This window comes from Furipterus horrens, unplaced genomic scaffold (assembly GCF_987537825.1).
Source record: "Furipterus horrens unplaced genomic scaffold, mFurHor1.1.pri manual_scaffold_17, whole genome shotgun sequence".
Lineage (NCBI taxonomy): Eukaryota > Metazoa > Chordata > Mammalia > Chiroptera > Furipteridae > Furipterus > Furipterus horrens.
This window is the reverse complement of record NW_028327187.1, coordinates 99,279,179-99,295,996: the sequence shown is the minus strand read 5'-3', so window position 1 is coordinate 99,295,996 and position 16,818 is coordinate 99,279,179. Positions and strand designations below refer to the sequence as shown.

General features: G+C 40.1%; 1 protein-coding gene across 2 annotated transcripts in view; it reads right to left on the bottom strand.

Annotated features, from left to right (window-relative positions):
* The window catches only part of DMD (dystrophin), a 1,939,482-nt gene that overhangs the window by 306,731 nt on the left and 1,615,933 nt on the right, over nt 1–16,818 (bottom strand). For both annotated transcript variants that reach the window (XM_090265340.1, XM_090265335.1), the window contains one exon: nt 590–736. In XM_090265340.1, the coding sequence (XP_090121466.1) occupies nt 590–736 (147 nt within the window). The remainder of the gene's footprint in view (nt 1–589; nt 737–16,818) is intronic.

Sequence of the window (16,818 nt, the reverse complement as noted above, 5' to 3'; positions counted from 1 at the left end):
CATGGGACTAGTACTGTTCCAAGTACCTACCATGTGCTTTGACTTACTTGTCCTAATAATAAACCAATATTTAGATACATTTAATATCCCCGTCAGAGACAGAGGCATACAGTTTAAATAACCTTGACCACACTTATATTCCCGGTATTTATTATGGAAACCTATGAAAATCTCCATGGGTAGGCTTGTGGTAGAATGTTCTTTCTTTCAAAGATTTTATGTCTCGCCTTTGACTTTTGCTTGAATTAGGATTCCAAAGGGAAAGCTGCTTTAAGAATCCAAGCAATAACAGTACAAAGTAATTGCATGCCGGTACTTTAGTTTTTTTTTTTTAAATCATTATTAAGCATTCTCTCTCATGTGTATTGCAAGCTATAATAAAGCCTAACTTTAAGCCATTTATAAAAGTTAATTTTAATAGGACTGCAAACATTTTATGTAGGGACTTATCAAATAATATAGAATATCCTACTCACAAAGTAGTACCATGAACAGCATGTGAAAAAATTATTTTTGTTCGTCATCAACAAGCTTTGTCTGTATACCCTCTCAGAGTAAAAAGGAACTGCAATGCTCAGAAGGTGCCTACCTGCAGAAGCTTCCATCTGGTGTTGAGGTCTTCCAGAGTGCTGAGGTTATATGGCGACAGCTGAATGCCCAATGTGGTAAGGTGGCGAGCAAGGTCATTGACGTGGCTCACGTTCTCCTTAAGAGGTGCGATTTCTCCTCGAAGTGCCTGTGTGAAATAGTCAAGGGCAAATTGGAAGGTGAGACTATTTGAACCAAAGGAACAGACACTTGGGAATGACAAGATATCTCACTCCACGTGGGCACAGTGTCAGTGATGCTTGCTCTGTCGTAGTGGGAGTACAACAGCGAACATTTGTTCAGGGTGAGTAATGATATTTACTGAGTACTTCTTAGGTGCCTAATCCTGTGATGAGCTTTGTTTATACATAACTTGGTTCCATTTGTATACAATCACCCTATGAGGTTAATAGCTGGACAATTCTCATTTTACACACAAGAAAATGAATTTGCAGATGTTAAACATTGCCCAAGATCTTATGGGTCAAAATTGAGGAATGTGGGACATATCCAGGTTTGCCTGTCTCCAGAGTAGTGATTCTTAACGATTATATTATATACCTCTCCAAAGAAATTCTGGATTGGCAAAGTAACAGGAAAAATAGAGTGCTGTTAGATTCTAAATTCTACTCATCTCACAACCAGAAAAGGATCTTTTTTTCTTACAATAAAAAGATATGCTCAGCCATAAAATCTTACATTCATACTTTGCACCAACTACATAATAAATCGATTCACTTAGAGATTAGGGTATTTTGTCAAGTTCTAAGAATGACTTCCTGGTCTCCTGGTATTTCAGTCCTTGTAGCAATGACTTAAGAAGGCTCCCATGGGGCTTCTCAGCTGTCTCTGAAGCACTAGATTGGGATTCTCTGATGCTACACATCACGACAATCTGTTGGGCAGAAGAACCCTATGCAGATATGGGGAGGATATTGCCATGCATCATATCTACCCTATTGAGATGACGTTTATGGCCCTTTAACATGATGCACGATGTCCAAATGTTCCAATGAGCAATTTCTAAGGAACAAATTCCTTCACTTAGGAGAACAGTTTGTGTAATGTTATGCCTGTGCACAAGGACAGCATCGCAGACTTGGCTGTAGTGCTGTTTTGACTTGCTTGATCTGGGCAGGTGTTATTTCTCTGGTTCACTATGTTGCTGAACAATACTGTTTACACTGACTCCATCTATAACTCTCCAGTTCCCTCCCACTCCAAATGGAAGGAACTAGTACGTACACTCTCGACGAGGATCTCTTATCCTCTCAAATCAACCATGCTATCTCACCACTAAAATGTGATATTGTATGGAGTATGAGACTCTTACATAGTTCTTAAATAAGACAAGACACTGGGGTGATCACTCTGCTGAACTTTGTTTTTTTTTTTAAGTTGTCATTAAAATGTTCAGGAATCAAAAGGAACTAGTATAAATAACCCATGGACATGGACAATGGGGTGGGGATTGACTGTGGGAAAAGGGGTGGCCTAGGTGGGGGGAGAGCAATGGGGGGAAAAGTGGGACAACTGTAATAGAAAAACAATAAAAATAAAATTAAAAAAAAGTTCAGGAATCACGGGGTTTCTTTTGGGAGCGATGAAAATATTGTGGAATTAGTATTGATGATGGCACAACTTTGTGAATATGCTAAACACTGTTGAATCCTACACTTTCAACGGCTCAATTCTATGGTATGTAAATTGTATAACAATAAAAATTAAAACAAAGAAGAACAAAAGACACCCCTGTGACTGAACACACACATGCAAAAAATCATATGTGAGGTAGTCATCTTTACTCAACTTCATATCCGTGGAATGTCATAGGAATAAGTCTGAAACTAGAACTTTTGAAAGGGATTGATAGCAAATACTATTGATTTCTTTATAAGTAAATGATGCGTAATCACTTTGCTTTGAATAATAGAAAAGAGGGACAACATTTCTCAAATGACAATGGGGAAACCCAAACAGGGACACTCACTGTCCCTTCCCCCTCTCCTCTCTTCCTCCTTTCCCTCCTCCACCCTCCCTCATTGCCTCCCCCACCCCCTCCTTCTCCTTCTTCTTTTCTCCCCCCCCTTCCCCTACTGTATTGGGATTTTGTGGTTTCTTGTCTGCACTCATATCTAGCAATTATAGTGGAAGTGGATAAGACTGTAGAAGATTGGAAAAATAATCTAAAATTTTTAGAAGGAACCTGTATTCAGAATGATTCTCGTGTTGCCCAATAGACTGTCTACATTTAAGAAACTGGAAATCAAAAAGTTTGCATGATCAGTGTGATTCGTGGAGAACTGTGACCAGTGAACCTTAGCTCAAAGAAAAAAACCTTCACACAATATTAAAATATTGATGACTATTTTAACACAGAATAAAATGTTTAAGACTTAGTTTTTAGGATTCCCTGACTTAACAGTCTTTTTCAATTAATGGCTGAACTCCATGTCCTAAGTGAACTGGAAGAGTGAGCATCTATTAGAAACTTTTACTACTATTATTTTACTACCATGGCCACTGCTACTAGCATTATCACCCATTAAGGATAAAAGAAGCCATGGGTCTACTGTAATCTGAACGCCTACATATCTGTTAAGGTAAATGGAGCTGTGGGGGAAGGTTAGCTGATAAAGAGAGAACTGGGTGTGAAGGTTCCGTTTGGGCAGATATCGTGATGGGCCTGAGCAGACTGAAGAACTTGAACCAGCAAGAAATCATCATAAGGGTGCTAAGTGCATGAGGATGGAGGAAAGGAGACAATTGAAGGTAGGAAAAAAAAAAGAGAGAGAAAGGAAGCAGGAGAGTGTTCAAGTCTGTCGTCATTCTGACATCTGACTTAGGTTCTGGTGGCAGCTCCACAGCGTCTGGGGCTGGCTCACGACTGTGGCTTGTCGGTGTCCAGAAGTGCACATAACAAGAATTGGAGCCCCCTCAACGCTGAATCTCAGAACATGTTATGTAAAGAGTGAACACGGGAACCATTTCAGAGGGTCTAACATTGGGTTTGGCTATATTTCAAATATTAGAGCTTTTAATACTGCACATATAAATCTATCTTTAAATTATCAAACACTAAACATAAAATGTCAAAAAGTACAGTTACTTCTGAACAATGCGATGGGCTTTTTAAATATTGCCAGCATTTCAGTAAATTTTATTCTCGTTTGAAAGCAGTGAGAAAACATCGAAGGGAGCCATTATACTGTGGGTTTTCTTTGAATCACTTAAACATCTGGAATATGTTCTTCATGAAAGAGCAAACCAAGTCTAATTTTATTATGACTAGTTTCATGCAGGCAGAATTTTCACTTCATTAAATGTTGTCTGATTATAGATGTAAAAGTACTGATTTAGAATGATATATTAGTCTGATATGTCAAGTTTTTCTTCTTTTTATGAAATTAAATTGCCCATCAGATCTTTGCTTATCCTTATGTAGTTAAAGATTTGTTCAAATATAGATTTAGAATTTTCATCATCATCCATTTTACAATAAAAGGAATGGTTTGTTAACAAGGGAACATTATTTTTAAGGGAGCGGTTTTGACTAGATAGGCAAGGGACAATTCCACAAGGCACAGAAGGAGGTCACTTTGGAGGATGGAAGAGAGTAAGTTGATTAACTTTTACTTTAAGGGCCTCCAATTCCCCTGAAGTATGAAGCGAAGGGATCAAAATTCTGCCCCCCTGAAGCTGCTTTTTGGGATATTGGTTTAAGCTGTTAAGAAACAAAAGACTCAAAAAGAACCTTTGATCTTCCCCCACTTTCCTGCCCAAGAGATTCAGAGAGAGAAACCTGCTTCTGGAAGGACATTTTAGGATGCCACCTTAGCCTAATTAGAATGAAGTATGGTCAACAAGACGGCTTCGGGCAGGTGCCTGTTAGCTAGATCCCTGCTGGGTCCCATTGTTTCTGAGTTTCACAGTAAGGATTTGCCTGCCAGGCATGTTCCACTCTTCCTCACCTCCCAGTATATCACCCCATCTCACATCTGAGGTCTAAGACCCCTGTTCCTCCCCTGCCCCCGCCTTTCTCCTTTGCCCAATAATGTCTTATGTATCCTAAGTTGACTCACTGTCTTTGGAATTTTCATTCTTATGTGAATTCTCCATGCTCACATATTAAAGTCTGATTTTCTCTTGTTCATCTGTCTCTGTTAACATGAGAGTTAGCCCAGCCAGAAGAACTTAGAAGGCAGGAAGGAAAAGTATTAATATTTCTTTAGTCCCCACTGAAGCAACAGACTTGGCATAGAATTGGTGTGTAACCAATATCCATTGAATGTGAACAGGATTTAAGGGTAAGTGGGAACCCTTGAATAATAGAGACTGAGACAGAGTTGACCTAAGAAACCAGTGAGGTTGCCAGACAGGGTCGAGGGCCCATTTGAGGCTGAGGACTGACATATTTTCGCAGAACCCATCTGCCCACTTTTCTCTTCCTCCAACAGTGTCCCATGCAAGCATGGAGAAAACAGGCGGTCCGGGGTTCTGTCAGGACATTGTAGCACAAACACTTAGGGACAAGGAAGTTTAACTTTTAGCTGGAATGTGATTGAAAAGCAGACTATGGAGTCTAAACGGCATTAGGAAGAAAGAAAGTGAAGCAAGATAAGGCTTGGAGATAGAGAGGAAAGAAGAGAGTTCAGTGATGGAGGTCCAAGATGATTCAAGAAAGACCACGGCAAGAGCACACACATGCCAGAAGGAGAAGAGACTCTAGGATGCTTGAATGAGCTCTGCCACTTTTGAGTTTATTTATAAATTGTCCCCCAGAACCCAATGAATAAACAAGTCAAACAGCTTTGGCCTGGTGGCTCAGTTGGCTGGAGTGTTGTCCTGTAGACCAAAAGGTTGCGGGTTCAATCCCTGGTCAGGATGCATATGGGACACAACCGATTAATGTGTCTAACATCAATGTTTCTCTCTCTCTCCCTTGTGTGTGTGTGTGTACATGCACACACACACACACATATCATGCTTTATTTATACATTAATGGTGCTACTGAAAGTCTGACACACTTCCCTTCTTAGCAATATTAAACATTCTTGGTGGTACTGGGGCTCCTACATGTGGCTCAGGGAAAGCTTCACAGAGCCCAAGTACCCAGGATTTGGGGACAGGTCCAGGCCAGCTGTGTTTTGCAGCTTCTGCATTTCTGGATGGGTATATCATCCTGATGAGAGCGAGTGCCCGCCACTGGGGCCAAGATGGCCAAAGACCATATTCTGCTTTGCCCAGGGGAGCAGACGCCTCCTGGAGCCTCTGAAATACCCGCCAGTGGGAAATGAGCTGCTCAAATGTGGTTGGCCCAATAGCAAAGGAACACAAGATAAGACTTAGGCAAGCTTTTCGTGAAATGCATCACGCTTAGACATTTCCACCGCTTTTCTGTAACTGTTGGCCCTTTATTCTGGTCGTTTCCCTGTCTGGTGTGGTGCCCAGGATGTAGGTTCGGCTTTTGTCTCTGATACCTACTGGCCTTGGGCCGGTTTCCCAGAAGCACAGCCTGAGTGCTCTTAAGAGAAGGGGAGGGAGCGAGAGAGGCAGGACAGGGTGAGAAAGCTAAGTAACGATGTGGTCTCAGCTGGAGACCAGCATCGGCCTGGTCCCATGGGGGGGGGTCTGGAGCGCAAATTATACCATAGTTGGCCTCATCTTGAGACAAGGGGATTATCCTTTTCTACCCCAATGTCATTAAGTTATTGGCCACTAGCTGCCCACTGGCAACATGAACAATATGACAAAAAAATAAAGAAGCCAGACACTGTTAGTGTGGTAAAGCTGTAATTCAGCTTTTATTTTAAGAATGTCGGGGTTATAAGCTTCAGACTGAAGCCGTGATCTGAAAGATGAAGAATTATGATGAATGCACTTAAAAAATAATTTTAAAAGCTTCTGCTTTTGTGTTTGGGTGTGCATTCTTTTTCAATAATATGAACAGAAACAAGATCATTTTTCATAAAAACATGAGCATTCTTTAAGGATAAAACACAGCAGTTAATTGCTATTCTTTTAGTGCCACACATTTGGAACTGTGGTGACTCTGAGGGGAGACCTTAGTTAAAATATAATTACTGATAATTGCTTGGGAAATAAAAGCACCAAATTTCTCCAGGCCTTCAAAGTTCACATTGTTTTCCTGATACCTTAAAGAAAAATTTAACCAACCCTAACTCATCCTGATTTTTCTACATTTAGGTCATTAGTTCGGAGTCTGTTTCATTATTTATGTCCTTGTTCAGTTTGCTCGTCAAAAGTAATCATGCCCAAATATGAAAACGTACAAGAATTGCCCTGAAATCTGAATGCAGGGAAGACAATGGAAAGAAACAGCATAATATTTTGCCTTTGGGCTACCACAGTAAAAACCGATGCTGGAAGATAATGCAGTTGCATCTCTATTAAAAAAGAGTACATGTTTCAGTGACATGATTTATTGTTGGGAATGTCTCCTCCAGAGACAAAAAATGATACTAAAGGCAGAGGGATGTACTCGTTCAATGTGCAAACTACACCCTGTGTCTCAGCTCCACATAACAGTCCCTCCGAAGTTGACAGAAATCAAGGACTCGATCTTATGGAAAGAAGGTGTCTGTCAGTTTTGTTGAGAATCTATGTATAGCCCCATGTTAGTAATGAGATAAGCCCTTGCAAGAAAGATATTTGTACAGAGCTTGAACAAAGGGTGGGAGGTAGGAAAGCTTAATGTGTTTGGGAAAAAGCAGTCTTCAATAAGTTGAAGCATGAAAGACAAGGCAATCATGGAAGCCAAATTGGAAGCATTTTCTTGGAGCATGATTTTGGTGAATTTGAATGAGCTGGCTTGTGCGAGGCAGATAATGAAGGTTTCTGCAGGGTAATGGCAAACGCTCTCAGAAACTCTTTTAGTTAGATTTAATTACCACTCACTGGAAAACATTTGTTTCATATCAATTATGTACTATACATACATGTAGCGTGCATATATGCATTATGCACTGGGAGAACGGAACTTTGAGCAGACTCGGAGTCACTGGCAGGCACGTACAGTTTAGTGGGTTACTTTAAAGAAAAAAAAATGCGGGAGAAACAAGATGGCGGAAGAGTAAGTGGAAGCTACACTAACCTCCTCCCAGACTAGTCTGGATTTACAACTAAATTTTGGAGAAATCATCTGGAACAACCAACCAAACACTAGCTGGAGAGAAGTCTTATAACCACAGAGAGACAGAAAAGGCCGCTACACCACAACGTGACCGGTAGGCAGTGCGGAGACGTGGAAGGGCTGGCTGGGCTCCCACAGGTGGCAGCTGAAGGGACTGAGAAACAGCTCAGCAGCCGGGGATTCCCCCTGAGAAGGGCAGGGTCTAGACCCCCCAGCTGAACTTCCCAGCCTACAGCAACAGAGTAGAAAGTAAAATAGTATCCAGCTGTGAAAAGTGAAAAGCCACAGGGTTTCTGGCTAGGCAGAGAGAAACAGCTGGAGAAAAAGAGCTCTTAAGCGGATCACATACGAAAATATTTTGGCCCCCACTTACCCTGGGCTCGAGTGGACGGAAGGCAGAGAGGACTAGAGACGCCTGGGGAGAGTTTGGTGTGGTGGCTTTGAGGGGATAGCTGGGGAGGCAGCCGACCGGGTCCCAGTGCTGACTCATCCCCACACTGCAGGCAGACCATTCCCCCCACCTCCAAGTGGCGTCAGCCTGAGGGGAAGCAAAAGCCTTGCCTACAGGAATTAAGCTGCCACACCTACGGTCCTTAAGTCTGACGGCTAATCACAGATTGAATAGATTAACAACTAAAGAAGCCAGACAAAGGCAGTAGATCCCTGGAAGTCTCCAACAGGCTGCCTAGGCCCAGACTAGTACAGGGTCTGACGCCACCAGGGGCAGATCCAGGAAGTGCAGATCATTCTAAGAAGCGCCAACAAACAATAGGAGTCACAAAAATGGGGAGACAGAGAAACAACCCCCCATCGAAAGGAAAGGTAGAATCCCCAGAAAGAGTGCTAAATGAAATAGAGGGGAGCAAACTATCAGATATGGAATTCAAAACATGGATTATGGAGAAGCTCAATGAGCTCAGGGGAAACTACAAAGAACTCCAGGGAAACTACAAGGAACCCCAGAAAAACTACAAGGAACTTACTGAGAATTATACCAGCATGAAAAAGTACATAGAAACTATCAATAAGAGCTAGGAGGAAATGAAGAATATGATCTCTGAATTGAAGAACACAATAGAAGAAATTAAAAGCAGGCTAGAGGAAGCAGAAGATCGGATCAGCGAGCTGGAAGACAACGTACACAAAAACTCCCAGACAATGCAACAAAATGAAAAAAGACTGAACAAGACCAAAGAGGTTCTAAGACAGCTGCAGGACAACATGAAACGTAATAATATCCATATCATAGGAATTCCAGAAGGAGAAGAATAGCAAGGGATAGAAAACCTCTTTGAAAAACTAATGACAGAAAACTTCCCTCACATGAGGAGAGAAGGAGTCACGCAAGTCCAGGAAGCACAGAGGGTCCCAATGAAGATGAACCCCAACAGGCCCACTTCAAGACACATCATAATTAAAATGCCAACATTCAAAGACAAAGAGAGAATCCTAAAAGCAGCAAGAAAGAAACAACTAATAACATACAAGGGAGCTCCAATAAGGCTATCATCAGATTTCTCAGCATAAGCACTACAAGCCAGAAGGGAATGGCAAAAAATATTCCAAGCAATGAAAAACAAAGGCCTACAACCAAGAATATTCTACCCAGCAAGACTCTCATTCAAAATGGAAGGTGAAATAAGGAGTTTCCAAGACAAAAGAAGGCTAAAAGACTACATCTCCACCAAACCAGCATTGCAAGAGATGCTAAAGGGTCTGCTTTAAGAAGATGAAGAAACAGAAAGAGACAGAGAGGAACAGGAGTACAAAGGGGGAAAATGACAATGAATAAGTACTGAAAGAAAGAAGGAACTTCTACCATTTACAAAAACATGGATGTAACTAGAGAGAATTATGCTTAGCGAAATAAGCCAGACAACGAAAGAAAGATACCTTATGCCATCACCTATTACAGGAAACTAATGAACAACACAAACAAATGAGCAAAATTGAACCAGAGGTATGTAAACGAGGAATAAACTAACAGTAACAAAGGGGGAGATGGGAGGGAAAGAAGGGGGTAAGAAGGGGAAGGCTCTAGTCAAAGAACATATATAAATGACCCATGGACATAGACAACTGGGTGGGGACTGAATGTGGCAGAAGGGGGGGGCAGGGTGCAGGGAAGTAAGAGGGGGAAAAAGTGGGACAAATGTAATGGAAAAACAAACAAAATTTTTTAGTGGGGGGAAAAATGAAAATATAAAGAATGGAAATGCAAGTTCAGTGAATATTAGAAGGACAAGGATTTTCCTTCACACTGTATATATTTTTCTCCCTATCTGATCCCTCCAGAGTTTGGCATTCTAAAGAAGTAAGTAATGACATAAGTTTCTTTGCATAAAACTAATAAGACCAGTTGTTAATAGAGGTTTTTTTTTTTTTTTTTTTTTTTTTTTACTAAGACTTTGGAATGTCATGCCTAAAGGCAACATGCTTGGGCTCTGGTTGTTACCAAAAAGCCCTGAGGAACTGGGATTGACTTTCAAAGGTAATAAAAGCCCACAAGATAAAAGGTCTGATACCTTGGTTGGTTGTGTCGTCCATGGCAATCTTTCCAGGGAAGGAATGAAGGTTGTTTTCCTGAAAGATGGCTAGAAAGGACCTTAAGGCACATTGGAAAACCAGAAGGACTTGGAAAAGACAGGTGTTTACAGGCAAGGCTGAATGCCAGGTATGTGGCTCAGCTTCTGTGCCCTGAAGGGCAGACTAAAGGCCACCCTAAATGTTCTTTGCATAAGTTCCAGCAAAGCACAACTAAAGATTATAAGTGATCATTTTCTGCTCTTGTTGTGTTTATGCAAATGAACAGGATAAATTAAAAATGGACGTAATGCAGTCCCTTTAATAACAAGGAGAAACTTTAAAGATGGTTAGCTGCACTACTTTATAGTCTACCACTGAGCATTGTGATTTTCCTTGAATCACAATTTTTCTCCCTAAAAGTTTCTTTTCATTTAAAATTTGTTTTCATTTGGAAGTTAAACTATGTCTGTGGTATTATCAAAGATGTTTAATTTTCAGGCAAGAAGAATGTCAAATGCCTTGCAACTGGATGTCTTTCCGATAAGACAGTCCTACAGATTTAGAGATTTGTATGTGGATTATGTTACATAAATTAACATGTGTTTTCTGTTTTCAAAGGGCATAAGCCTATGATCTCATTACCTGAGTGATTGTCTGTACGTATAGGCCTCACTTAATCCTGTCTGCATCACTGCCTCCTGAGACTCAATGGTTTGGCTGAACTAAGTGGCTGGGTTGGTGAAGAACGGGGTGGTCTGTGGGCTTCACTTTAAAACTGGTTTCTCTTTTCTGTCCTAATGGCTTGGACAGAAAGAGCCCAGATGTCTGAGAGGGGGGAAATCTAAAATATTTCCCTCCGCTCAAACTAAATATTATCGGCAAAAGGGTTTTGGACAGGTGAGATGTACGTGGCACACCTTCCTCCAAAGAAGCCCTTCTTTTCCCTAATGTGGGACATTGAAAAATTAATACCTGCCTTTTGTCATCTAGTGGTTATAGATTGAATGATGTCTTTTAACCCTGTTGCCAAATCTGTTGCCTTCAGAATACAAGGATGCCAGCCTGTTAAATCAAGCACGCCATTGTCCGGGGACAGCCAACTGACCTGGACTCTGCACGATCCTTCCCCACGTGGGAAGGCCACCCTCCCCTCCACACCCCCACTCTTAATAGGGATTTCTGGACCCAAGGGTAAGTAGGACGACGACCATGTCCAGCTTGAAGCAGCTAGAAGAGCTCGAGACCTTCGCCCATTGTCCTTTATAAGATTATAAAGGGTCTTAAGTCTGAGAGGGAGGGATTGTTCTTTTTTATTGTTAAATTAATTAATTAATTAATTATTTAAAAAAGAAGAAGAAGAATATATGAAAGGGTGAGGCAGGAGAGCTTGTATGTACGGCCCATGGGCATGGACTTGGGGGGGAGATTGTTGGGAGATGGGGGGTGCTGGGCAGAGGGGAGAAAAGGGGAAAAAATTGGAACTATTGTAACAATATAATCAATAAAATATACTTAAAAAAAACAATGCAATCTTGCTATGAGAAGTTGTATCATGGGGTTTGGGAAGTGAAAAGAAGGATGCTGAGGCAGGTCCCAAGAGACTCTCTGAGGAGATAAGGTGACTGAAGCCATCCCCAGAGGGCAGCAACAGAAACAGCATGTTCATCTGGGACATCTCCAGTAGATCAGTGTTTGCTGGTGGTCGTTTTAGAGAGAAGCAACTATGAATGTTTGTAGATTCGAGCAAGAAGGAAGACTGGCCAGAAACAGGATGGTAGCAAATGGCAGAACATTATCTGTAAAATAATTTTAAAGGTCTTATGTATGTGAAAGAGAACGTTGTGCCCTCTGTTTTTATGCATGCTTATTTATTCACCATTCAAAAATATTATATGCTAGAGCAAGTATTAAATGTTAAGAATGCTCCAGGCACTAGAGACATAACAGTGCACAAAACAGACCAAGTTCCTATGATCATGAAGCTGAACTCTAATCGATATAATTTCATTTAAATGATGATTGTTAAACATAAGCTAATAAAGGCTTTCAGATTCCATAGCTATAAAATGCAATATTTTGACCAAGAAACTGCAGGACAAAGTATGGTATTATATATAGTGGCTACCAACAGGTTCTTGTTGCATTAAAACAAATTAAGCTACCTTTGCATGTATATATCACGATTAATAGAGGAATCTAGGGTTGTGAGTTACCTGTGCAACATGCTAGATTAGTTTGCTTTGTACTCGGCACATGTATTTAATTTTAGTTCAACGGGGAAGGAACTCACTATTAAAACAAAATAGAATTTTTGCTTATTTGATTTTCCATTGAATATATTGTTATCAATTTAGACATAATAAAGCAGAACTGAATCAGAGATGAATATAAATTTTCTAAGAGCTGAGATAAAAATAATTAAATGGGAGAGGGCTGAAAAGGATTTGTAGAATGCCCTTCAATATCCACTTTTACTTTCAGATTATTGTAGCTCCTGAATTCAATAAATGATTTTATAGTCCTTCCAAAAATGCCTTTCTATCTTACAAATGAAATAACAGAAGAACAAGATACTCCTTTACTTAAAGTCAAATGAAATGAATTAAAATCTATGCAACAGTCTTGGCTGGTGTGGCTCAGTGGATTGAGTGCTGGCCTGCGAACCAAAGGGTCACTGGTTCGATTCCCAGTCAGGGCACATACCTGGGTTGCAGCCCAAGTCCCCAGTTGGGGGCACGTGAGAGGCAACCACACATTGATGTTTTGCTCCCTCATTTCCTCCCCCCCTTCCACTCTCTCTAAAAATAAATAAATAAAATCCTTTTAAAAGTCTATGCAACAGCATGTTTGGAACTTAGATTGGTCATTTTAAAATAATGGTTCATCTTCATGTCATCATATTCCTAGCCTGAAAACAAAGTCTTACACATTGCTTCCAACCAATGTTGTCCTCTGGATAGATTAGTGGTTATTATTTTTACCTCGACGTATGTATGTGTGAGAGAAATCTAGCTTCTTCAATGGAGTTAAGAGTTTACTCAGGTTTTCATTGTTTCCATCATAGATTGAGGGCTTCTACTTTAAAATATTCCTCGAATCTTTCATATCCTATTATGTTCTGTTATGGCAACTGCTATCACGATAATGTCCACTTAAGTACATGCAAATGATGAATTAATTATTCCTTACACAAATGTGTCCACGTATCAAGCTGTCTAATAATCTATGTAGTCAAATATTACTTCAAAAGAATTCAGTCATTGGCCAAATCCACCCTTTAAAAAAGTGATTGGTGTTCAACTAACAAAGACATCATACTGTAATAGCAATAGATTTTTTCTTTTTCAAAAAGGGAGTACGATGGCATTCTCAAAAGCCTGTGGGAGTGATACTGGATTGGTTACCTAAAGAAGAATAGTATTTTAGTTGCAGCAAGGCTTTAACCTCTTTAAAAAAATAATCTTTTCATTATGAATTCAAGATTTTATTTTTGAAAGTCAAAGTGGGTCAGCTTTCACTAAGACCTACCTAGCAGGTGACATTCAACCCCAAACCCCAGGCTATTATAATACTGAGACAACCTTGCAAACGTCTTCCTCCAACCTTTATAACAAAATGTCAGGGTGGTTGCAGTTGTAATATTTTATTCACCGCTGTAAGCCCAAGGATCAATAGAACTCATGCTCATTTATTTAGCTTATATTTCTTTTAACCTTATACTTTATTGGATGCACAGAAGTCATTATATTGGATAACCCTTGTGGCAATTCTAGTGTGGGGTTTGTGGAGATTGAAAACAATGAACCGTTCTCTGTCCCTGCTAGAAATACGTGGAGACCAACAGTCAACTGACAAGTAGTGAGTGAAGTGAGTGAAATGTTGTTGCATGTGGCTTATTTGTCCTTGGGACAGACAAGAGCCTTGATCCACAGGGCAATTAAATGGGTATTATCTGCTATGACAGAATAGGATTTAGGTTCACAGCAATTGTATGGATTCCAAATTGGGTTAACATGTTTTAAAGTAGGAAAATAAGTAAATAAAATGAAACTCAGAGGTGGTCTGTCACTGCTTCTAAAAAAAATAAACCAATATATTGCTTACTTTCTTTATTTACATTAGTCTCTATTTAGTCACTGTACGCTGGCATATATTGCTGATAAATTAACTTTACTACCTTTGCTAACTTGCCATGTGAAGATCAATGATAGGATTTAAATATTTGATAGGGAAAAGCTCTGAATGAGCCCACTGAGTCTATAATAATGTGGAATCCCAGGGAATATGACTTCTAAAAACCAGTGTATATTGAAGCAGGATTGGCAGGCTCTTAACTATCTGAAGAAAAAAGATTATCATAAAAATAAATTCTTTAAAAGGAAATAGAAATTTGTCTTTGTGTTAGATTCTCCAGCCTCATTCTGGTTAAGAGAGTTTAACGTTTCAGGGCTGAACATGCTGTGAAAACTTAATAAGTATTGAAGTTTACAAACAAAAACATAACAATGATATGTGGACCAATTTTCAGAAACATTGAAAATCAATGTACCCTTACTCTACCTAATTCAACAAACTCAATTATTTATTATATACTCGGTTTGAGTGGGTCTACACAGAGCTATTTCAATTTTACATTGAACATTAATCCAAATGCTTTTAAGGTAAAATTTCCTTTATTTATACCCCCCACCCCAACCCCAGGATTCCAGAAATAAGGGAAAGTTTGTTTTGAATGTTTCTTGTTTAACATTAAAGTCTACTTTAAGACATTTATTTCTATTATATTTATTCCATAATTCTCATTGCATATACCACTTACCCTAGACCACAACTATGAACTTTTCCACAGGCATTGAAGCATAGTGATTTTGCATCATATTTGGGGAAAAACACCCCCTTTCACCAATTAACACAGTTAAAACTATTTCCTACATTCTCTTACTTGGTCTTCCAGTTTTACCCACACATCCAATTCCATTTTTACACAAAAACATATACCCTCTACCCAGAGCAGAGATCCACAATGGGTTGACAAAATAAGTTATAGTGTAGGAACTCTTTGATAAGCTATCCACTATTCATAACTAGCAAGCTGTTTTAATTTGAAAAAGTTGATCCATCTCAAGTATTTTGAATGTCCTGGTTTCAGAAACTCTTCAAAGCACTTGCTTATAATTAGTCTGTTTAGCAGGAAATTATGAAGAGAATTTGTAAATTTAATCACTGTTATTGGTAAATATGGTAACATTCAAACAACATAAAAATTATGTGACTAAGTATCTTAATTTTAAAGTAAGAATAGGGGGAAGGCAAGTTTAGCTTGAAGTCATCTGAAGCAACTGCCAAACGGTGCCATTAAAACACCAATAGGAAAGTGGGAGTAAGGAACCGAATGTCTTCCACAAGAGAGATTCAGAAAGAGCAGGCCATTATTTATGCCAAAATTATAGAGCAAAAATATATGATCAAATCAGACACTTCTAGATTATATACCTATAAAGCCCAGATCACTTATAAAGCCATTTTTTACTAAGAAATCATCACTTTCTTAGACATAGTCATTAAACTCTTCTATTATCAATTCCAATAAGTTCCTAGGAGGTGGGCTCAGGGGAGGGTGGATTTTCCATAAAGAAACAAAATTTCTATCACTTGTAAAGAATTGCTGCACGTACAAGAACAAAACAGCATTGAAGAAGCCACACTGAGATAGGGAGGCTGAGCGGATTACTAGTTTTGCTCTCTAGCTGTAGCGGGCACTTTTCCTGGCCTGGCTTCTATCCTCCAGCTGCTGTGGCTGTTGGCTGGCTATTAATGTCTCACAGTTGCCCGTCTTCTTTAGAAAGGTGACCTCTACTGCTGGGAGTCCCGTAACCCAGGAGGTACACACACATCCTTTGCCTAGGAGGCAATTCATGTCCCCAAGGTGGGCCACAGCCAATGAGGTGCTTGAGCAAGGCCTGAGAATCAATTATGTGTCTCTTCCCAATTCTGAGTTCAGTGAGATCACGTTGGTAGCTTGAATCTGCCGTGGTGAGAGTATTTACACCAGGACAACTGGAAAATGCTACAGATAGTGTTCACCCCTTCTCAGAGCTAATTGATACTTATTGACAAATTGCTGGCCACAGCCAGTGATTGGCTAGGGTGTAAAAAGACAACTCTGCTGTGTGGTTTATACTCCAGTGCACTCTCCTTATGGATCAGGACACAAAGCAGGATTTTGCCTGAGGTGTCATCTTGCTTGCCTCTTTCTTCTCCATTGCTATGTTCCCTAACTCCCATACAGGCTTCCCCAGAAAGCAGACTGCCAATAAATCATGAGCACCCAGACCTCTGTTCCTAGGGTCTGCTTCCAGGGAACTTGACCCATAACACCAGTTGAGTCCTTAGTTAAGTGATTGCTGCACAAAAGCCTCAAAGGAGACATGTTTAAAATTAGAAAGAGCTCCTAAGGATCAGATGAAACTGCAAAAGGTAGCCCTGGCTGGTGTGGCTCAGTGGACTGAGCGCCAGCCTCTGAATCAAAGGGTCACTGGTTTGATTCCCA